The sequence below is a fragment of the Chiloscyllium plagiosum genome, unplaced genomic scaffold (genome assembly GCF_037043375.1).
Source record: "Chiloscyllium plagiosum isolate Xiang-an unplaced genomic scaffold, Cpla_swu_hap1 HiC_scaffold_27, whole genome shotgun sequence".
Classification (NCBI taxonomy): Eukaryota; Metazoa; Chordata; class Chondrichthyes; order Orectolobiformes; family Hemiscylliidae; genus Chiloscyllium; species Chiloscyllium plagiosum.
In genome coordinates this window covers 53784876-53809669 of record NW_028270165.1, presented here as the reverse complement: position 1 = coordinate 53809669, position 24794 = coordinate 53784876, and the positions used below count along the sequence as shown (strand labels likewise).

Below are 24794 nucleotides of genomic sequence, written 5' to 3'. Positions count from 1 at the left end.
ACATTTCATGCACTTCCTGTCTTGCTTCCACCCGAGCGGAAAGGGAACCACCTGGGCCACTGGCCTACCGGAGGCACATGCATAACAATTGCTTTTGTTCAGACTTTTTACAGTATACTTTACCCATTCAACCCAGGCATTTGTATCCCCGTACCCAGTCTCTATCTCGATGGTCTGTTTCAAATCCTTTACCTCTATAATTTTTACTACTTTAGGATCATCGGGAGGGGTGAAGGGTTGTATCTCATTACCCAGTAATTCTACCTATTTTTCCCTGTCCTATGCTAATTCGAAAACAACAGCCCACAAACTCCTTCCTATTTGCTTTCATTTCAATCCCAAATGTTTCATTTAATTGTACCTCATAAGTGCCACCTCCCAAAACCGCTCCGTGCCATGTGGTTTTTCTTATCGTTAAATATATGGGGTTACAGTTTTTATTGGGACAATCGCGTGCTGGTCGGAAGGGGGCCCGGTGTATTGTGACAAGACCATTATACCAGGTACCATCCCCGAGGCCATCCCCATAGGACTTAAGATGTATCTCTGAGTTGCGGTATTGTCTCTGATTAGCTACATTCCCACAATTTACTAAGCTACATATATCAGTGTCTATTACTTGTGGATTATCAGACTCAGGAACCATTAATAATACATATGAAAATGATATGTGACAAAATCCTAATACCAAGAGGGCTAGCATCATAACTCTAAGCATTCCCAGTATTCTGATCATTATGCTAAAATACAAAAAGGCTTAATATACAATCTTACAGAAATAATCCCGCGCCCGCATCGCCACTGTATAGTCAATTACTCAAAGTCTCTTTAGTCTGAGTTTCAGCGGGTCTTGCGTTGATTCGGCTGTCCAGACTTCTTCCTCAACTGGAGGGTCCACTGGCCCTTTGATCCGAATGTAGTGAGTCCAGCCTTTCTCCACCGTCCTTATTGCCGTTTCGGTAGTCAAAAGAGCCTGGTACGGCCCTTCCCAGTCTGGCTGCAGCTTAGTCTCTGTCCATGATTTTATTAAGACCCAATCTCCTGGCCGGATGGGATGAACAGCAAATTCAAGGGGCGGAGTCTGTGCCAATAGACCCTGTTTTCTGAGGAAAGATAAAGAGGAGGACAAGCCCAGTATATACTTCTTTAAAAACAAATCTTTAGTTTCGGGAATTGGCAATTCTCCCTGTGTTCCCATATAAGGTAATTCAAATAAGATTTCATAGGGGGATAGTCCCAAATCTTTCCTCCGCCAAGGGACAAGCCCAAAAGGCATCCTTTAAATCTATCACACTAAACCATTTGTGATCATGAGGGATCTTACTTAATAACGTGTAGGGGTTTGGCACCACTGGGTGCCTGATCTGTACTATTCGATTTAATGTTCTCAAATCCTGCACCAATCGATAAGTTCCATCAGATTTCCGCACTGGTAGAATTGGGGTATTATAAGGAGACATACATGGCTCCAACAAACTATCTCTAATCAGTCCCTCAATTACTGGCTGCAGTCCCCGTTTACCTTCTATGGAAATAGGATATTGTCGTTCACAGACAACGTCCCCTTTCCGTTTAAATTTATTAAAAGGGGAGGGATCTGTAGTTTTCCACGATTCCCTTCTCTAGCCCATACAATAGGGTCTATCTCTCTCTCTGCATCCTCTGTCAATATTGCCAGTTGTACAACTAATTCTTCTTCCTGAATTCCAATCTCCAGTCCTAAAAGGATAATTAAATCTCTCCCCAGTAAGTTATTTCCTCTATCAGGGATATACAGCAGTTCCCCTGTGATCCTATCCTTAGGACCTTCTATCATCATAGGTTCAAATACTGGAACAGTAAATCCTTCCCCTTTCACCCCCGAAACAGTAATTGACCGTGTAAACATTTCTACTTTCTTTGGTTTAAAATTCGGCGATGTCCGTGCTGCCCCGTATCTACTAGGGAGATTACCTCCTCCCTACACGGTCCCACCTTCAAGTTTATCAAGGGTTCCTGGTGGGCCCCTGAGGGCAGGAACCCCTGACACCCCTATTCTTCATCAAAATTCATAAGCGGAATTGCCTTTTCTTCCCTTTGTAGATCAGGATACTCCCGCTTAAAATGCCCTATCTTTCCACAATAATACCATCCTGCCTGTAGCGACTTCCATCTCTGCCCCTGTCGCTCAAACCCTCTATCAAATGTTCCCCCTTGTCCTCTCCCTCTTTACAAACACTTTCTGTGCCTCTCTCAACAATTCATCTAATGGTTTTTCACTCCATCCTTCTATCTTCTGTATCTTTCTCTGTATGTCTGGCCATGCTCTTGTCACAAAACGTACTTTCAAAAGACCCTGTGCCACTGGGTCCTCAGGGTTCATTCCAGAGTATTTCCGCATTGAGTCCCTTAATCTTTGCAAGAAAGCTGAGGGAGTCTCATCTTTCTCCTGTCTAATTTCAAAGGCTTTAATCAAAATCTGTGACTTCGGAACTGCCTCCCTTATTCCTTTTAGAATCAGGTCTTTCAATTCCCTCATTTCTTCTCTATGCTCCGGGTTTTGGTTTTCCCACTGGGGGTCTCTGAGGGGAAACTTCATCTCTCCCTGTCCAGCTCCAATCGGGTGTTCCCTGTCCCATATTTTAATGGCAGTTCCTCGTACAAGTCCCCTTTCCTCCCCAGTAAATAATATATTCAAAATAGACATTAATTCAGCCCAGGTATACAGACTGGGCCCCAAAAATTGATCAATTTGTTCAGACAACCCCACTGGATCCTCAACCAGGACCTCCATTTCCTTTTTAAATGTTCTGACCTCCCCACTGGTGAGGGGGCACTTACAAACCCAATCTCTTTGTCCCCTATGGGTACCTCCCAAAGGGGATAAGTCGTTACGTTTTTCCCCTTTTCTTTTTTTTTAAAGAAATATTGCAATATTTCTAGCTCCCCATAACTTCAAACACCAATTCATCAATTCATGCTTGACTAACCTTCAAAGCCTGTTCCTAACTTATAAATATATTTATATATATTTACATATATTTACGTTCATTTCTTCAGTATTTAATAGTTAAAATGCAAAATGCATACAGTTCCCAATTTTGCAATTCACTGTAATTACCCAGTTTTAGTCCTTTAATTTAGATCCAGAATTAGTTTCCTTAAATAGTCCTGACCAATCATTGCTCAATTACAATACTATAAGTCGTAAAATAATCAGAACTTGCCTTAAAAGAATTTGTCTACTCAAGCTTTTTTAAAAAAAAACTTCTAATGCATGAACAATGGCTGAATCCAAGGTCACAGATATTAACTATAGAATTTTGCTTTTACTACAATCTAATGTTGAACTGAAACTTCAACTGTCCCCCATAAATCGCTTTTATGTAAAGATAAAAGAGATTAGTTAGAAACTGATAGTAAGGCAGTCATGATCTGTAAAAAGAACAGAAGTTATCTTTCCTTTTTTTTTTCTTCATAATCACAATAGAATCCTTAACCTTAAAAGAAATCATGTTAAATTTCCATAACAAAAATCAGATTCAAAACAGTCCTGGAACTCAAGCTCCAGGGAATAAAACACAAACATTCAATCACCAACAAACAAATGTTCACTCAAACCAAATCACAAAGGGTTAAACTTCCTACCAGCTGTACAGCTCTTTTCATTCTCTCACTCTCTCACACATTGACATATAAACTCAGATATTCACAAACCCAGTCTTCGTCCGATCTGTACTTTGGCCAGAAGACAGCGGGACGAAGAATGGAGTCCTTAGTCCATACAAAGCAACAATATTTAATCATCTTTCTTCCTTGTACAAGTATTATTTTGCCAATTTCCACAACATCCTGCCCAAAGGACTTTCCGGAGGAATGTTGTAAGGGACCCCGCCTCCATTTCCATTGTCTTTTCCTTACTTTGTTTCTCCGGAGGCTTTTTTTCTTACCCAAAGCGCAAGCCATATTGAGTTCCTTCGTTAGTCCCTTATTAACTACTAAAACTCAATCCCGGCCACCAAGGCAATACTTAAAAGTCAATTTTCTTACCTTGGTCTGAGCACAGAGTTGCCTGGCCCCTTTTGTCACCGTATTTTCTATCGAGCTCCTATCACTGTCTGATTCAGATGTCTCTCTTATAGGATTCACATCAGTCACCCAAGGGAGCAGACCAAAACGGGACACGAGACCGTTCCTCAATGGGGAACGGGACGCGTCTTCCCAGTGTCCAAGGCCAGCCACTCCCCCTGGTGATGAAGAAAATCCCGGACGAGCCCCCAATTGTGAGAAACAAAAGCTCACTCACTTGAATAATTTCAGTCTGAGACAAATATCTGAATCCGCCATTTATTTATACACCTATAGGTGGGTGCCCTGTCTCATTACCAGGTAAGGTAATGACAAAATGCACACTAAATCCAACAAACTCTCGAAATTTATACAGTTTGAATCCCCATATTTTTCCTTATTCCATTGTCTGTTCCCTGCTTCGCTTACGTCACTCATTTCCTTCAGACTGATCCCACAACTTCTGTTTATCCTGTTTTGTCCGTGACAAACTCTTATCTCTGACTCCCATAAGGGTGTTTGACGTCAGTCTATTATAAATTATTGATTAGGCATATCTTTTCTTCTATCAGCATCTATTTCCATCCAGAGGCCACTTTGACCTCTTTGATTAGGGTTTGTTCCTGTGTCCCCGTGTAAGGGGGAAACAGATGCTTTCCTGTTTGCCCATATATCCACCATTGTTCTGTAATCCCGTCTCATGCTTTCTTTTTGCTGAATATGTATTTTCTCATTCCTATTCTGTATCAGAATTTATACTTGCAGAAATAACATTAATTCATTTATATCCCACATTAGGTTTGGAGTTACAGGGAGAGGCTGAAAAGGCTGGGACTGTTTTCCCTGGAGTATTGGAAGCTGAGGGGGGTAACCTTATCGAGGTTTATAAAATCATGAGGGGCATAGATAATGTAAATACACAAGGTATTTCCCCTGGGGTGGGGAGGTCCAGAAGTAGTAGTTGTTTAGGGTGAGGGGGGTAAAACTTAAAAGTGTCCTATGGGGCAACTTGTTTCATGCAGAGACTGGTGCGTAAATTGAATGAGCTTCCAGAGGAAGTGATACAATTACAACATTTATAAGGTATCTGGATAGGGACATGAATAGGAAGGTTTACAGGGATATGGGCAAAGTGCTGGCAAAAGAGACTAGGTTAATTTAGGATATCGGTCAGAACCGAAGGCTTTGTTTCTGTGCTCTACAATTCTATGATTCTTTTTTGACATAGTCTGAGTCAATTTCACAAGACGAGGAATAGGCCATTCACCCATTACAGCCTGTCCTCACCTGTGGCCTAACTGCACATATTTCAATGTGAGTTTCAAAAGATGTCTGCAGCTTTTTTTATGAAATTGAACATGCTTTAATAATGTTTCTGAATATATCATTTTAGCTATTCTTAATTTTAAAAATAAGCCATTTCCCAGGTAGAGACACCACCATCCATTCTCTCTCCCTCTTCTTATCGGTTCCTGAATCCTGGCACCAGGCAGACACCAATGTAATCTGGCCTCCAGCTGGCAACTGCAGAGAACAGAGACAATCCCTGACCCAATCAGAAGGCTGTCCTGAGGGGAATGACTGTCTCCCAGAATAAAGTGTCCGGTTAAGATCCCCCCACCCACCACCACCACCGTGTCTGCAGCCTGGCTTCCAGCTGAATCTATCTGAGCCGAAGGTCCTCCAGCGTGTGTTTACTCTGGATGATAGCATCCAGAGCCTCCCACCTTCTGTGAGACAAGTGCCACTCTATCCTCTCCAATGTGTGTTATGTCACTGCTTAACTGTTTCCAGTGGCTCAGCAGAGGTTGATGGCCAAGTTCATAACCCATGAGGATAACCTTGGGTGACCCCACTCCACCCTACACTCTCTCACCCTCACACAGACCCTCTCTCATACACATGGTCTCTCTCAGACACACACAAATCCACCAATGCACACACCCTCTCACAGGCTCATACTCCATCATACAAAAACACACACACACTCACACTACTCTCTCATGCACGCACATACATACATGTCCATGGGATGAATTTGCGTTTGCAGTATTATATTTGCAGATAGATTCAACGTGTGCTTTTTGTGGAAAAATCGGCAGGCAGCTAATGAAAGCAATCAATCCATGTAATATTTTATCAACTCATACTTTGGAAATAGAACCAGTCTGATTCAAGTTTGGGGGGATACAGACAGACCGAACCTCTCACCTTTCATGCATTGTCTGAGCTGAGATGTTACCTATTTTTATAAAACCTTAAGTCATCTTGAGAACATGAATTAAAAGTGGTTCTGGGATTTACATATTAATGAACAGAAACCTGCAAACCATTCTAAAAGATGGAAGACTTAACAGCAATCAAGGTTTGTTCAATATATCCTATCAGTTGCATGACACTGTGATCTTTTGCTATAAAATCTGTGTCTTCTGATCCTGCTCCACAGCTACCTGATGAAGGAGCAGTGCTCTGAAAGCTAGTGCTTCCAAATAAACCTGTTGGACTATAACCAGGTGTTGTGAGATTTTAACTTTGTGCACACCAGTCCAACACTGACACTTCCACAACGTTTCTGGTGAACACTTCCGCCAGGAAACTTTACACTGCTGATAAAACATTGCAGTGCCTGCATTCCTAAAAAAATTACAATTTCTAATGATACTAGCTACTCATTCACTGCTCCATCTGATACATGACATTGGAAATTTAGCGCAGGAAGCTGAAAGAAATGAGCAGCTTTTAAACAAAAACCTCTTGGAGCTCAAAGCTTTCAATGAGAGTCTGAGCCCGGCAGTAAGTTCAGGTAACCTTTATTGCGACCCAACCTTGTTACAGCTTCGGATCCCCCCAGCAAAAAGGTGTAGAAAAAGTATCTTTTTTTTTTAAAAACAGCTCAAGGTCAAAGCGCACACACTTCTCCCCCCGCCCCCTCACCCCCACTTTCTTTACTATTTGTCAGCACAGAGTTGCCCTTTTGTAATTGAATCCTTGGTATAGCCATAAACTAGAAGTATTACCTCATACACCAATTTAAACCCATACCTTGTAGGTTTCTCCCCCCTCATCGGCTGGAGTTGGGGGGGGGGGGGGGGGGGGGGAGGGGGAAGGAGTGCAGAATAGTCAACCAGACTGCTGTGGGTCTGAAGTCAAGTGTAAGCCAGTCCAGGTAAAGGATGCACTGGGACGAGTGAGTGAATCCGTTCCCACATCAGCAGTTTCCTTCCCATAAAAGGTTGTGAGTGAATCAGATGGGGGTTCCCCCTCCCCTCCCTGACAATGGTTTCGTTGTTAGATTCTGAACTCGATTTCTAACCAAATTCCAATTCTGCCATCTGCCTTGGCAGCTCCCGGAACTGGGTTGATAGTCCAGTCAATAAAGGCACTCAGCCGTTGCTGTTTTAAACCCCCTGCGATGCCATGTGAACTCTCTGGTGTCTCTGCAGGTGGGAGGAGCGGCTAAAGCTCTTTCCGCACTGAGAGCAGCTGAACGGCCTTTCCCCTGTGTGGACCCGCTGGTGCCTCAGCAGGTCAGAGGCCTGGGTAAAGCCCTTCTCGCACTCTGGGCAGCTGAAGGGCCTCTCCCCCGTGTGGACCCGCTGGTGCTTCAGCCTGTCGGAGGAACTGTTGAAGGCCTTCCTGCACTCTGTGCAAGGGAATGGCCTCTCCCCTGTGTGGACCCGCTGGTGGGTCAGTAGGGCGAAGGAATTGCTGAAGCCCTTCCCGCACTCGGTGCAGAGGAACAGCCTCTCCCCAGTGTGGACCTGACGGTGGGCCAACAGGGTGGATGCCTGGGTAAAGCCCTTCCCGCATGCGGAGCACCTGAAGGGCCGCTCCCCCGTGTGGACCCACCGGTGCCTCAACAGGTCAGAGCAATTGCTGAAGGCCTTCCCACACTCGGGGCAGCTGAAGGGCCTCTCCCTGGTGTGGACCCGCCGGTGCCTCACCAGGTCGGAGGAATTGCTGAAGGCCTTCCCGCACTCTGTGCAGGGGAATGGCCTTTCCCCGGTGTGACTGTGACGATGAATCGCCAGAGCAGATGGGAAACGGAAGTCTTTCCCACAGTCGCCACACTTCCACGGTCTCTCCATGGGGCAGGATTCCTCGGGTTTCTCCATGGCCAAACCTTCAGCCGCACACAACACATGTAGAGCTCCTCCCCTCCGTGAATTCCTCTTCCCAGGCCTTATAACTGTTTCAGGCTCCACACTCCGTGCACTCCAACAGTAGAGTCTCTCGTCCAGTCCCACTGATGCCGAGAACGGACTGAAACAGGAACCAAAACGTTTTGCTCCTTCTCACAGAATCAGTCAAAAATGGTTGTGGTCCCGATGGATTGAGTGACTGTCAGACATTGACGTCAAAGTGAGGACTGCAGACACTGGAGAGTCAGTATCGAAAAGTGCGGCACTGGAAAAGCACAGCAAGTCAGGCAGCACCTGAGGAGCAGGAGAGTCGACATTTTGGGCATAAGTTCTTCATCTGTTGATTTTGAAACTTCCGTCTTCAGATCTTCAAATACTCTGTCAAAAGAGATTACAAAATTCATTACTGTCAGTCCAGAATAAAAATTCAGAACAAGCAATTTGTTTGTGTTGTTATTCCACAAAATTGAAAGCACTATCCCACACTCTCTCCTCCCCCCGCCCTCCGCTCTAACTCATTCTCCTGAAGATCTTATAGGGGCAGAAAAGCAAAGACGTCAAGACTGACATCTCTGAGTTTTGGATAACTCCACCTGAAATTTAATATCTTTCACAACACTGGGATATTGCTGAGAGTGAGCAGGTCGGATTTTGGGAAGCAAAAAAATCTCAATTCAGGGTAAATCTGGAATGCAGCTTCTTGAAGAACAACCAGACAAAATGGTTAACATTCCCAGGAAGTGGGGAGGAAAGCAAAACGAGACATCAAGGCATTGACACCGCCACCAGAGAGAAACTGAACATAGACATGACAAACATTTGTGGAAAGCCAGAGTCATCGAGATGTACAGCACAGAAACAGACACTTCGGTCAAATTCCTCTGTGCCCAACCAGATATCCAAAATTAATCTCGTCCCAGCGCTTTGCCCATATCCCTTTGAACCTTTCCTTTTCATACACTCATGCTGACGACTTTTAAATGTTGTCATTGTACCAGTCTTCACCACTTCCTTTGGCAGCTCATTCCATACATGTACCATCCTCTGCGTGAAAATGTTGCCCCTTAGGTCTCTTTGCAGTCTCCCTCCCCCTGCCCTCACCTTAAATCTATTACCCTCGAGTTCTGGACTCCCCATCCCAAGGAAAAGACCTCGTCTATTTACTCAATCCATGCCCCTCATGATTTTAAAAAAGTCTATCAGGTTACCCCTCACACTCTGATGCACTAGGGAAAACAGCAGCACCCAATCCTTCCAACCCTCCTTCCCCGGGTAATTAAGACACATATCTGAGTTTGCAGAGTCTGCTCCCTCCCCGGGTTCACTCCAGTTGCTACAAGTGAACAAATTTCCTCCCCCCGCACTCCACCCACCGCTTCCCCCCTCCCCCCACACTCCACCCACCGCTTCCCCCCTCCTCCCCTTCCTGAACAGTTTACAAAAATCCCTTCTCTTCAGAGAACCCTCACTGTTCTAACAAGTCCACACCAACCTCCGAATGGCAACCTCACCACACCTATTCCCCTACTCCTATTGCTCTACATTTACCCCTTGACTAATACATCTAACCTGCACATCCCTGAGCACTATGGGTAATTTGAACTTGCCAATCAAACCTTACCTGGACAAAGTTAAAAATCACACAACACCAGGTTATCGTCCAATGGGTTTATTTGGAAGCACTAGCATTTGGAGCGCTGCTCCTTCATCAGGTGGTTGTGGAGTGTAAGATCATAAGACACAATTTCTGGAAAAGCATTAGTGTCCTGGCATTGAAATGATATATTGAACAAACCTGGATCGTTAAGTCTTTCATCTTTTACAATGGATTGCAGATATCATTAATATGTAAATCCCTGGGCAGAGAATTACATAGATTCACGATTCTCTGGGAAAAGCAGTTCCTCCTCATCTCTATCCTAAATCTACTCCAACTAATCTTGAGGTCTGATCTCACCTACCAGCAGAAATGACTGGATAGGGTAGGGTTTCATCCCCACAGTGCAATGAAATCCCACTTTCCACCAAAATCTCAGATGTACTCACTGACTCAGGTGCTGTCTCATAAATGAAAGATTTCATTGTAACTTCTTCTGCTCCCAGTAAGGACAAAACATATTTGAAGGCTGCTCTGAAAGTCCAGTCTTCACAATGACACTTCTGGTTTCACCAAAGACCCAGAGAGTCATACAGCACAGAAACAGACCCTTCAGTCCAACTCATATGTGCCGCCCAGATATCCTAACTTAATCTCGTCCCATTTACCAGCATTTGGCCCATATCCCGCTAAACGCTTCCTATTCTTGTACCCATCCAGATGCCTTTTAAATGCTGTAATTGTATCAGGCTCCACCCCTTCCTATGACAGCTCATTCAATACATGCACCACCTTCTGCGTGAAACAAGTTGCCCTTCATGTCCCTTTTAAATCATTCCCCTCTCTCCTCAAACATTTGCTCTCTAGTTTTGCATTCACCCTATCCATGCCCCTTATAAATATTTATAAGGTCACCCCTGAACATCCGATGCTCCAGGAAAGTATCCCTGACCGATTCAGCCTCTCTCTGTAGATCAAACCCTCCAACTCTGGCAACAGCCTTTCAAGTCTTTTCTGACCCCTTTCAAAGTTTCACACCATCTTTCCTGTAGCAGGGAGACCAGAACTGAATGCAGTATTTTAAAAGTGGCCTAACCGATGTCCTGTACAGCCACAACATGACCTCCCAACTCCGATATTCAATGCTCTGACTAATAAAGGAAAGCATACAAAATGCCTTCTTCACTGTTCTGGCTACCTGAGACTGCACTTTCAAGGAACAATGAACCTGCACTCCAAGGTCTCTTTGTTCTGAAACACTCCCTTAACTGTCCTGCCTGGATTGCCTTACCATAATGCAAACATCACTTTTCCCTAAATTAATCTCCATCTGCCACTCCCTGGCCCATTGCCCCATCCAATCAATTCTAATTTATAGCAAACTCTCTGTAATTCTTATTCCCTGGAAGTACAAAATCTCTATCCCACACACTCCCTCCATTCTCACTTTGTTGAACCTAATCCCTGCTGTACCTCATCCTGAAGGGTCTGGTTCATGCTGATTAACAGGGTCACACTCAGGGGAATCTAATTGAAACAAACAGAATACTCAATAGCCTAGACGAGTTGATGTTGGGAAGATGTTTCCATTGGAAGGAGAGACTAGCAGCCGAGGGCACAGCCTTAGAGTAAAGGGAAGACCTTTCAGAACCGAGATTAGGAGAAATTTCTTTAGCCAGAGAGTGGCTGTAACTGTTCTTAAAACCATTTTTTCTGTTCCCTCATAACCATCCACTTCATTGTTGTTCAAAAATCAGATGAACTCAGCCTTGAATATATTCAATGACCCCCTAACTGCGGGAAGGCCCTACCCCACTTCTGAACTCAATTCCTCTTGCTAATACACCACTTGCCCTGCTGACTGCTTAGTGCATCTGTCTGACAACGGGTATTGACTGGTGTAGAAAGACACTGAAACTTCTTTGTACATCCACATAACATTCCTGATGAACGGCTCGTGTCCAAAACGTCAACTCTCCTGGTCCTCGGATGCTGTCTGACCCGCTGTTCTTTTCCAGAGTCACACTTGTCAACTCTGATCTCCAGCATCTGCACTCCTCACTTTCTCCATATCCCAACATGTCACCATTAAAACAATGCACCTCCTTTCTGCTTTCTCACAGCAAAGGCTATATTATCACATTGTGGTAATGCATTTGCCATGTGTTTGCCAATTGAGACACAAATCTTTGAAAGTTGCCACCCAGGTAAATAGTGCGGTGAAGAAGGCATATGGCGTACTAGCTTTTATTGGTAGAGGAATTGAGTTCCGGAGTACTGAGGTCATGTTGCAGTTGTATAAGACTCTGGTGCGGCCGCATCTGGAGTATTGTGTGCAGTTTTGGTCGCCATACTATAGGAAGGATGTGGAGGCACTGGAACGGGTGCAGAGGCGGTTTACCAGGATGTTGCCTGGTATGGTAGAAAGATCATATGAGGAAAGGCTGAGGCACTTGGGGTTGTTTTCATTGGAGAAAAGAAGGTTTAGGGTGACTTGATAGAGGTGTACAAGATGATTAGGGGTTTAGATAGGGTCGACAGTGAGAATCTTTTGCCACGTATGGAGTCAGCTATTACAAGGGGGCATAGCTTTAAATTAAGGGGGGTAGGTATAGGACAGATGTTAGGGGTAGGTTCTTTACTCAGCGAGTCGTGAGTTCGTGGAATGCCCTGCCAGTAGCAGTGGTGGACTCTCCCTCATTATGGGCATTTAAGCGGGCATTGGATAGGTATATGGAGGATAGTGGGCTAGTGTAGGTTAGTTGGGCTTGGATCGGCGCAACATCGAGGGCCGAAGGGCCTGTACTGCGTTGTATTCTTCTATAAATCTGGACCAACATTTCTCGACAAAAAAAGTGAGAACTGCAGATGCCGGAGATTAGAGTCGAGAGTGTGGTGCTGGAAAAGCACGCAGGTCAGGCAGCATCTGAGGAGCAGGAAAACGTCGATTTTCTTGCTCCTCGGACGCTGCCTGACCTGCTATGCTTTTCCAGCACCACACTCTCGACCAATATTGCTACACTCTGTCCCCTCCCTGAATTCACTCCCTTTCCTTTCAGTTGTTGCAAGTCAACAATTGAACGCCAGAATGAAAAAAAAAGTGGAATAGGTGGCGAGAAAAGAGAGTGCTGTACTCACAGTTGTTGGACAGAGGAAGAAAGTTGCAGTTTGGGGTAAAGCTCAATCTTCATTCAGAGAGACAGGAGCAGCAGCAGCAACTTCAGAAGCTCATTATCCAACTTCCGCATTCAGGCAATAGCGGTGCTCCGATTGGCAGGAGGACAAGACACCTTCCGGTCCTCCCGAGTTTCCTATTGGTACATCAAAAGTAGGTCATGAGTCGTTTGTGTGTACAACCAGGAGCATGCTCGGTCTTTTGCTGACACCAACGGACATGCGCAGTGCTTGCTGACACCGAGGGGCATGCGCATTATGCTCTTCAGCGATGCTTACGTTACTGACAGATTTGAAGTGTCCAATTGGACTGCATTCTGGGGAAGGTGGGACCTGTACAAGCAGGACGGGTTGCACCTGAACCAGAAGGGCACCAATATCCTGGGGGGTAGGTTTGCTAGCACTCTTCGGGGGGGGGGTTTAAACTAATTTGGCAGGGGGGTGGGATCCGGACTTGTAGTCCAGCAAGTAGGTTAGCTGTTTGTCAGGATGTCCAAGAATGTAGGGAGGCTGTGAAGAAGGTAGCACAGACAGGGAATACTTGCGGACACAGAGATGGGTTCAAATGCGTATACTTCAGCGCAAGGAGTATCAGAAATAAGGTGGGTGAACTTAAGGCGTGGATCGGTACCTGGGACTACGATGTTGTGGCCATCACGGAAACGTGGATAGAAGAGGGACAGGAATGGTTGTTGGAGGTTCCTGGTTACAGATGTTTCAGTAAGATTAGGGAGGGTGGTAAAAAAGGAGAGGGGGTGGCGTTGCTAATTAGAAATGGTATAACGGCTGCAGAAAGGCAGTTCGAGGGGGATCTGCCTTTGGAGGTAGTATGGGCTGAAGTCAGAAATAGGAAAGGTGCAGTCACCTTGTTGGGTGTTTACTATAGGCCCCCCAATAGCAGCAGAGATGTGGAGAAACAGATTGGGAAACAGATTTTGGAAAGGTGCAGAAGCCACAGGGTAGTAGTCATGGGCGATTTCAACTTCCCAAATATTGATTGGGAGCTCTTCAGATCAAATAGATTGGATGGGGCGGTGTTTGCGCAGTGTGTCCAGGAAGCTTTTCTAACTAGTATGTAGATTGTCCGACCAGAGGGGAGACCATATTGGATTTGGTACTCGGTAATGAACCGGGACAAGTGATGGGCTTGTTAGTGGGTGAACATTTTGGTGATGGTGACCACAATTCTGTGACTTTCACCTTGGTTATGGAGAGAGATAGGTGCGTGCAACACGGTAGGTTTTACAATTGGGGGAAGGGTAATTATGATGCTGTAAGACAGGATCTGAGTAGCATAAGTTGGGAGCATAGGCTGTCAGGGAAGGATGTCGTGGAAATGTGGAACTTTTTCACGGAACAGATACGACGTGTCCTTGATATGTATGTACCTGTCAGGCAGGAAAGAGATGGTCGTGTGAGGGAACCTTGGTTGACGAGGGAGGTTGAATGTCTTGTAAAGAGGAAGAAGGAGGCTTACATAAGGTTGAGGAAACAGGGTTCAGACAGAGCAGTGGAGGGATACAGGATAGCCAGAAGGGACCTGAAGAAAGGGATTAGGAGAGCTAAGAGAGGGCATGAAAAATCTTTGGCGGATAGGATCAAGGATAATCCAAAGGCATTTTAAGCGTATGTGAGAAACATGAGAATGACGAGAACGAGGGTAGGTCCGATCAAGGACAGTAGTGGGAGACTGTGTATTGAGTCGGAAGAGATAGGAGATGTCTTGAATGAGTACTTTTCTTCAGTATTTACGAACGAGAGGGACCGTATTGTTGAAGAGGAGAGTGTGAAATGGACTGGTAAGCTAGAGGAGATACTTGTTAGGAAGGAAGATGTGTTGGACATTTTGAACAACTTGAGGATAGACAAGTCCCCCGGGGCCTGACGGGATATATCCTAGGATTATGTGGGAAGCAAGAGAGGAAATTGCAGTACCATTGGCAATTATCTTTTCGTCTTCACTGTCAACGGGGGTGGTACCAGGGGACTGGAGAGTGGCGAATGTTGTGCCCTGTTCAAAAAAGGGAATAGGGATAACCCCGGGAATTACAGGCCAGTTAGTCTTACTTCGGTGGTAGGCAAAGTAATGCAAAGGGTACTGAGGGATAGGATTTATGAGTATCTGGAAAGACACTGCTTGATTAGGTACAGCCAGCACGGATTAGTGAAGGGTAGGTCTTGCCTTACAAGTCTTAATGAATTCTTTGAGGAGGTGACCAAGCATGTGGATGAGGGTAGAGCAGTGGATGTAGTATACATGGATTTTAGTAAGGCATTTGATAAGGTTCCCCATGGTAGGCTTATGCGGAAAGTCAGGAGGCATGGGATAGAGGGAAATTTGGCCAATTGGATAGAAAACTGGCTAACCGGTCAAAGTCAGAGAGTGGTGGTAGATGGCAAATATTCAGCCTGGAGCCCAGTTACAAGTGGAGTTCCGCAGGGATCAGTTCTGGGTCCTCTGCTGTTTGTAATTTTTATTAATGACTTGAATGAGGGAGTCGAAGGGTGGGTCAGTAAATTTGCAGATGATACGAAGATTGGTGGAGTTGTGGATAGTGAGGAGGGCTGTTGTCGGCTGCAAAGAGACTTAGATATGATGCAGAACTGGGCTGAGGAGTGGCAGATGGAGTTCAACCCTGCCAAGTGTGAGGTTGTCCATTTTGGAAAAACAAATAAGAATGCGGAATACAGGGTTAACGGTAGGGTTCTTCGTGGAGGAACAGAGGGATCTTGGGATCTATGTTCATAGATCTTTGAAAGTTGCCACTCAGGTGGATAGAGCTTGTAAGAAGGCCTATGGTGTATTAGCGTTCATTAGCAGAGGGACTGAATTCAAGAGTCGTGAAGTGATGTTGCAACTGTACAGGACTTTGGTTAAGTCACATTTGGAGTACTGTGTGCAGTTCTGGTCGCCTCACTTTAGGGAAGATGTGGAAGCTTTGGAGAGGGTGCAGAGAAGATTTACCCGGATGTTGCCTGGAATGGAGAATAGGTCGTACGAGGATAGGTTGAGAGTGCTAGGCCTTTTCTCGTTGGAACAGCGAAGGATGAGGGGTGACTTGATAGAGGTTTATAAGATGATCAGAGGAATAGATAGAGTAGACAGTCAGAAACTTTTTCCCCGGGTGCAACAGAGTGTTACAAGGGGACATAAATTTAAGGTGAAGGGTGGAAGGTATAGGGGAGATGTTAGGGGAGATGTCAGGGGTGGGTTCTTTACCCAGAGAGTGGTGGGGGCATGGAATGCGCTGCCTGTGGGAGTGGCAGAGTCAGAATCTTTGGTGACCTTTAAGCGGCAATTGGATAGGTACATGGATGGGTGTTTAAGCTAGGACAAATGTTCGGCACAACATCGTGGGCCGAAGGGCCTGTTCTGTGCTGTATTGTTCTATGTTCTAAATGCCAATCGGAGGAAAAAAAAAGTTGAACCACAATTTTATCCCCCCTGTGGCTCAACATTGTATTCCTTTTGCATTTTGGCTGGCTGCTCAACTTTTGTACATCTTTTCCCTTGGTTAGGGGAGTCACAAACTGGAGGGCATAGGTTTAGGTTGAGTGGGGAAAGATGAGGGACCAAAGGATGAGAAAAAACGTGAGACATTTAATTTATCTCAAGAAATGCCAGAACTAGAGGACATTAGTTTTGGGTGATTGGGGAAAGGTTTAAAAGGGACCTGAGGGGTAACTTGTTTCACGCAGAGGATGGTAAATGTATTGAATGAGCTGCCGGAGTGGAGGCTGGTACAATTACAACTTTTAAAAGGCATCTGGATGGGTGTACGAATAGGAAGGTTTAAAGGGTTTGGGCCAAGTGTTGGCAAATAGGAGTAGATTAATTTAGGATATCTGATCGGCACAGACCAAACTGTTTCATTCCATGCTCCATGACTCTATTTCTTCATAGTCTGAACCAATTTGACAATATTAGAATGGGCAACTCACCCCTTACAGCCTGTCCTCAACTGTGGCCAGACTGCACATGTTTCAACGCAAGTTTCAGTAAGATGCCTGCAGCTTTTTTAAAAATAGAATTGAACATGCTTTAATGTTGTTTGAGTAGCTATGCTCAATGTTAAAGATCAGCCATTTCTTGTGCACCCCCATCTCCCAGGTAGTCATCATCATCTGTCTCTCTCTTCTTAGAAGGGCTTGATACAGCGATCAAAGAGGGATGGAGGCATGAGAAATAATAGGTGGTGGGGAAAGAGAATGGTTGGGGGGGGGGGGGGGGGGGGAGCTGAGGGTGGGTGTCAAGAGAGAGAAAATGGACAGGGGGACAGAAAGATAATGGACAGAGGACAGTGACACTATAAATCCCACCTTTCCCAGGACCACAGTAATCATTTCTCAATATACAAATGGCTAAAGCAGTAGAATCACATAATCCCTGCAGGCTATTCAGCCCATTCACCTCACACTGACCTTCCAAACAGCATCCCACCAGACCAACCCACTTACCATACCCTACGCACCCGAAAATGCATATCCCTGGACACTTCAGCACAGCTGATCCACCCGAAACTGCAGATCTTTGGACTGTGGGAGGAAACTGGAGCACCTGAAGGAAACCCACGTAGACACAAGGGGGACAATGTACCAAAGTCACCTGAGGCTGGAATCAAACCCAGCACTGTGAGGCAGCAGTACTAACGACTGAGCCACCATGCCACCCAGAGCTTTGATGTTCTGCTTTGTTTTCATAGCTTCTGACTTCTCATGCGCCCTCAGCAGAAGCTCTCCCCTCCTGAGATTTATGGACCACACCCACTGCAGCCTCCCTTTCCCACTTCTCCTGTCCTGAGCACGTCGGTTCCTGAACCTGGTACCAGACAGACACTGATGCCATCTGGCCTCCTGCTAACTGCAGAGAAAGACGACAATCACCTGTCAATATTCTGCCCCTTACCCCCAGCACCCCCCCCCTCCCACCACTCAGCCAGTTAGCTCTTCCCCACTGCCCAATCTCAGATCCCCTTTACCTGTGTGATTCACAGTCTCACCCTTCTGACCCTGTCCAATGACCTAATCAGAAGGCTCTGTCCAGAGGGGAATGACCATCTTCTGGAATAAAGTGTCCGGTTAACTTTCCCCGTGACATGTCTGCAGCCTGGCTTCCAACTCCATCTCTCTGAGCCAAAGGTCTTCCAGCGTGTGTTTACCCTGAATCACAGCTTCCAGAACCTCCCACCTTCTGCAAAGTGAAAGACAAGTCTCACCCTGCCCTCTCCAATGTGTGTGCGTGTAGATTAGATTTGATTCCCTACAGTATGGAAACTGGCCCTTTGGCCCAAAATGTCCACACTGACCTTCCAAAGAGTAATGTGAGTTAAAAGTAGTTCTGGGATATACATGTTAATGAACCGAAACCTGCAACCCATTCTAAAAGATGAAAGACTGAACTGCAACTGGACTGGTTCAGGAAATCTTATCAACTGCATGACACTGTAATGTTTGGCCATAAATTCTATGTCTTATGATCCTGCTCAACAGCTACCCGATGAAGGAGCAGCGCTCCAAAAGCTAGCACTTCCAAATAAATCTGTTGGGACTATAACCTGGAGTTGTGTAGATTTTAAACTTTATCCACCTCAGTCCAACACCAGCAACTCCACATCATTTCTAATTAACACAGCCCACACCTCCTGGTGCTGCCAGTAAACTTTACAATGCCGATAAAACGAAACAGTACCTGCACTCCTGAAATATTTGCAATTTCCAACGATACTAGCTACTCATTCACTGCTCCATCTGATACACGACATTGGAAACTTAGTGCAGGAGGCTGAAAGAAATCAACAGGTTTAAAACAAAAACCATTTGAAGCTCAAAGCCTTCAAAGAGAGTCTGAGCCTGGCGGTAAGTTCAGGTAACCCTTTATTGTGACACAACTTTGTTACAGCTTCAGATTCCCCCCAGCAAAAAGGCGTGGAAAAAGTAGCTTTTTTTTTTAAAAACAGCTCAAAGTCAAAGTGCACACACTCCCTTTCTTAACCTGTAGGAAGTATTGCCTCATTCAGCAATTTCAACATATACTCTATATCCAAGTAGGTTTCTCCCTGTTCATTTGCTGGGGAGAGGGAGGGGCCCAGTGGGGAAGAGAAGGGAGTGGGGGTGGGGGGGGCGGTGGAAGGCAGTGTAGAGTCAACCATAGGCCAGACAGGGTAAAGGATGCAGCTGGGACGACTGAGTGAATCCTTTCCCACAACGGCAGTTTCCTTCCCGAAAAATGACGTGAGTGAATAAGATGGGGGTTTTCTTCCCCCTCCACCCCAAAAATGGCTTCATCATTAGACTTGGAACTCCAGATTACTGACTGAATTCCAATTTCACCATCTGCCACAGCAGGATTCGAACCCAGGAGGCCCTGGAACTGGGTTAATACTCCAGTCGATAATGGCACTCAGCCGTCACTCCTTCAATGCCCCTGCTATGGCACGTGAACTTGCTGGTGCCTCTGCAGGTGGGAGGAGCAGGTGAACACCTTACTGCACCTGGGGCAACTGAAGGGCCTCTCCCCTATGTGGACCTGCTGGTGTTTCTGAAGTGTGATGGCCTGGGTAAAGCACTTCCCGCACTCGGGACAACTAAAGGGCCTCTCCCCCGTGTGGATCCGCTTGTGGGTCAGCAGGGCAGATGCCTGGGTAAAGCCCTTCCTGCACTCGGGGCAGCTGAAGGGCCTCTCCCCGGTGTGACTGCGCCGATGAGTCTCCAGAGCAGACGGGGCACAGAAGCCTTTCCCACAGTCGCCACATTTCCACGGTTTCTTCACGGGGCGGGATTCCTCGGGTTTCTCCATGGCCGAAGCTTCAGCTGCACACAAACGTGGGTACAGCCCCACCCTGCCGTGAATTCCTCTTTCCAGGCTGTATAACTGTTTCAGGCTCCATACTCACTGCGCTGCAACGTAGGGTCTCTCATCCAGTCCCACTGATTCTGAAAATGTATTCAAGCCAGAAGCAAACGCTTTGCTCCTTCTCACAGAATCACAGTCAAAAATCATTGCAGTCCCGATGTCCCAGTGTCACTGTCAGACATTGATGTGAAAGTGAGGACTGCAGATGCTGGAGAGTCAAGAGTTTAAAAGTATGACGCTGGAAAAGCACTGTAGGTCAGGCAGCATCCAAGGAGCAGAAGAGTCAATGCGTCGGACATAAGGCGATTTTGAAATTTCCGTCTTCAGATCTTCAAATACTCTGTAAAAAGAGATTACAAAAGTTATTACACTTAGTGCAGTGTAACAATTCTGAACAAGCAAGTCTACCTTCTGCAGATTGTACTTTTCTTTTGTTATTCCACAAAATTGAACGCAACATCCCACTCTCTCTCCCCCTCTGTTCTCACTCCACTCTAATTCTCCTCAAGGTGCTGATTCAGGATCTTACAGATGCAACCAACAGAGTCATAGAGATGTACAGCATGGAAACAGACCTGAACCCAGGGAAAAGACTGTCTATTTATCCTATACATGCCCCTTATAAATTTGTAAACCTCTATAAGGTTATCCCTCAGGCTCCAAAACTCCAGGGAAAACAGCTCCAGTCTGTTCAGCCTCTCCCTCTTGCTCAAATCCTCCAACCCTGGCGACATTCTTGTAAATCGTTTCTGAACCCTTTCAAGTTTCACAACATCTTTTCGTTGGAAGGAGACCAGAATTGCACGTAATATTCCAACAGTGTCCTAACCAATGTTCTGTACAGCCGCAACATGACCTCCCAAGAGTTCAAAATTTACATGAAAGAAGTCTTCGATAAGCATTTGGTCCTTGAAGTTTGACAAGGCACTGATGAAATGCATCCAACAATCTTGAAGGAAGGGACTTGGAGGAGGTGCCAGAAGACTGGAGAATTGCAAACATTGCAGCCTGGTTTAAGAAAGGTTGTAAAGTTAATCTCAGCAATTATAGAGTCACAGAGATGTACAGCATGGAAACAGACCCTTCGGTCCAACCCGTCCATGCCGACCAGATATCCCAACCCAATCTAGTCCCACCTGCCAGTTTAAATTTGGTGGAGAAGCTTCCAGTAATACTTATTCTGGTCAAAATTAGTAGTCACATGGAGAAAGGTGGATTGATTAGGAAGAGTCTGCATGGGATTTCTGACGGGGACACTGAATTTAACTAACTTGTTAGAGATTTGTGAAGACATTACAGGCTTGATAAGGATAACACTTCAGCTCTCCTGTATGTTATCCATCCTGGCTATCTTGGGGAGCCTGGTACGCCTCTAGCCTTGATATTATTCTGAATGGCATGCATTTGAGGCGATTAAAACACCAAAGTGTGACTTCAGATTACTTGGCTACACGGGTGTCTCGGTTTTGCTATCCTATCTTTCCCATAAAGGCTGACAGAACAGGCTGTGTGCAGGAGTCTGCTGGGCACCACCTTCATTAATCAAAAGGGAAAGAGCTATTGATTCAGCACCTCAGTAAATCTTGAGGTAGTCTTGGCTACTATGCACATGTTGGGATACATGTCAGGAGATGTTTATATTTTGCTTCTGTACTTAGAATTCAGAAATTGAAGCCAATGTACATTTTAAAAATCTTCAAGATTAAAAGCACAGAGGAGATCAATATTATACAACAATCCAACAACCCCGTCCCAAGACAACAGGCGCCTGACCCTCACAAAGCTGGCGGCCGGTTGCCCGGGCAACCCGAGAGCTCCTTCGCCGGTGAAGTAAACGCTGGGCCTGTGGGGCTTCTATTGGAGGCCTGAGGCCTCCCCCTAGGAGTTTATAAACTCCCCAGTCTCCCTCCTCCCGCGGGTCCCAATCCTACCCTGTCTCACTGTCTCCTCTCCCCGGGGGCAGGAGCCAGGTCTTGGCGCTCGGGCCTGGCGACCTCCCCGGGATGTTCCTGAAACCTGGTCCTGTTCTGAAGGAGGATCCCCGGACCCGAAACACCTCCTCACATTCCTCCCGACACGAGCTGCCGGACCTTCTCAGCTTTTCCAGCGGCTCCTGTTCTTGTTCCTTCAGCCGCCGGCGCCATTCCTCCCCCACACTCAGTCACACTGTCTATGTCCGGCCGCGGGACCTACACTGCACATGCGCCAACATACAGGGGGCGTGGTCCCGACGACGTCGTCACCAACTGAGGGGGCGTGGCTGGGGAGCCCACCCACCAATAGGGAACAATGGGGGTTGGTTTTCCCCGCCCCCAGCCTGTTCAGGAATGTTACTCCAGACCTTTGGAAAGCTGAAACATCGGGAAACTTCCAGACACAAACAAAGGGATTTTCAAAGATGAATAGAATAGGTCAGGTAAATTACGAAAGAAGTCTAGCATAAAATATCAAAAGCTTCTGTTGGTCTGCCAAAGGGAACAGAGTCGCTAAAGTAAATGTTGGTTCCTTGGAAGGTGAAGCAGGTGAGTTAATAAGGGGAACACTGAAATGACAGAGCTGCTAAATCAATACTTTTCCTCAGTTTTCACGTTAGAGGACAGCAGTACCATTCGTATTGGAACGAGCAAGTCAAAGGCTATAGAAAAGGTAGAACTTAAACAATCAACGTCGATAGGTACACTGTTAGGATTGAGGGCAAACAAATCCCCTGGGCCTGATGGCCTACATCCTAGGGTACTAAAGGAAGTGGCAGTGGAGATTGTGGATTCATTAGTTACAATATTCCCTGGACATGAGAAAGATTCATTGAGTTTATTTAATACAGAGATAGGTAGGTTCTTGATTGTCAAGGTGATCAAAGAAAGCGGGAGAATGGATTTGAGAAACGTTTCAGCCATGATTGAATGGCTTAGTTTCTGCTCCTATATCTTAGGATCTTATGGTTCCAGTGGATTGGAAAAATGCTAATGTAATGCCTGTATTCAGAAAGGGAGGCAGGCAATATGTGGGAAATTGCAGACCAGTTAGTTTAACATCTGTTGTTGGGAAGGTGTTAGGGTCAATTATCAAGGAAGCAATATCAGGATGTTTGAAAAGTCAAAACTCTGTCTATCAGAGTCAGCATGGTTTTATGATGGGCAAATCAGATTTGACTAAGTTCTTCATAGATGTAACAAGTGGATAATAGGGGTCCTGTAGATGTAATATATCTGGCTTTTCAGAAGGCATTTGCTAAAGTGCCACAGAAAGCGTTAACTCGCAAGGTTAGATCATATGCGATATGGGCTGATTTATCAGCTTGGATAGGTGGCTGGCTGATGGGCAGAAGACAGACAGTCCAAATTGATGGCTTTTTTTTCTGGATGGCAAGAAGTAACTAGTCAGGTGCCACAGGGTTGGGTCCTTGGACCCCAGCTATTTACAATCTACATTAGTGACTTGGATACACGTATAAAAGGCTCATTTGCCAAATTTGTGGATGACACATAAATAGGCATGATGGTAGATTGCAATGAGGATATATGAACCTTACAAATGGATCTGGATAGGTTAGGAGAGTGGGCCAAAATGTGGCAGATGGAGTTTAAGGTGGATAAGTGTGAGGTCATGCATTTTGATCAAAAACAAAACCAGCAAAGCAACCTATTATCTAAGAGAGGGTTTGGGGTGATCTGGGGTGCAGAGGGATCTGGGTATCCTCATTAATGAGTCATAATTGTTTGGTTCAGAAAACTAGCATGCAGGTACAGTAGATAAGTAAGAAAGTGAATGCAGCATTCGCTTTTATCGCTAAAGGAATAGAACATAAAGGGAAGGAAGTGTTGCTGAAACTGCACCTGGAGGATTGTGCCCAGTTTTAAACTCATTTCCCCTTATATGGATATGGTAGAGGATTTAACTTTCCAACCATAGACCAGGACTGCCATAGGTTTAAGGGTTTAAATGGAGAGGAATTTATTGAGCGTGTTCAAGAAAGATTTCTGACTTAGTATGTGGATATATCTATGGAGAAGTTGCAAAACTTGACCTACTCTTGGGAAATAAGGCAGGACAGCTGACTGAGGTGTCAGTGGGGGTGCACTTTGGGGCCAGTGACCATAATTCTCTTAATTTTAAAATAGTGATGGAAAAGGATAGACCAGATCTAAAAGTTGAAATTCTAAATTGGAGAATGTCTCATTTTGACAGTAATAGGCAAGAACTTTCAAAAGCTGTTTGGGGGCAGATGTTTGCAGGTAAAGAGACGGCTGGAAAATGGGAAGCCTTCAGAAATGAGATAACGTGAATCCAGAGACAGTATATTCCTGTTAGGGTGAAAGGAATGTCTGGTAGGTGTAGGGAATGTTGGATGACTGGAGAAATTGATTGTTTGGTTCAGAAAAAGGAGGAAGCATATGTCAGGTATAGACAGGATAGATTGAGTGAATCCTTAGAGTATAAAGGTAGTAGGAGTATACTTAAAAGGGAAACCAGGAGGGCAAAAACTGGACATGAGATAACATTGGACTCTCCTTAACCCTATTTGCCAAAGTGTTTTTACAAATACATTAAGGACAAAAGGGTCACTGGGGAGAGAATAGGGCACATCAAAGATGAGCAAGGCAGCCAATGTGTGGAACTACAGGAGATGGGGGAGATACTAAACAAGTATTTTGCATCAATGTTTACTCTGGAGAAGGACATAAAAAATATAGAGTGTAGGGAAATAGATTGTAACATCTTTAAAAATGTCCATATTACAGAGGTGGTGGTGCTGGATGTCTTGAAACACGAAGGTGGATAAATCTCCAGGACCTGATCAGGTGTACCAGAGAACTCTGTGGGAGGCTACGGGAAGTGATTGTTGGGCCCCTTGCTGAAATATTTGTATCATTGATAGTCACAGGAGAGGTGCCAGAAAACTGGAGGTTGGTTAACGTGGTACCACTATTTAAGAAAGGTGATAAGGAAAAGCCAGAGAACCTGAAATCGGTGGTGGGCA

General features: G+C 45.4%; 1 protein-coding gene across 1 annotated transcript in view; it reads right to left on the bottom strand.

Annotated features, from left to right (window-relative positions):
• The window catches only part of LOC148144102 (uncharacterized), a 58686-nt gene that overhangs the window by 9966 nt on the left and 23926 nt on the right, over positions 1–24794 (bottom strand). The window contains exon 4 of the mRNA XM_087974590.1: positions 7467–8058. Within this exon, the coding sequence (XP_087830716.1) occupies positions 7467–8058 (592 nt within the window). The remainder of the gene's footprint in view (positions 1–7466; positions 8059–24794) is intronic.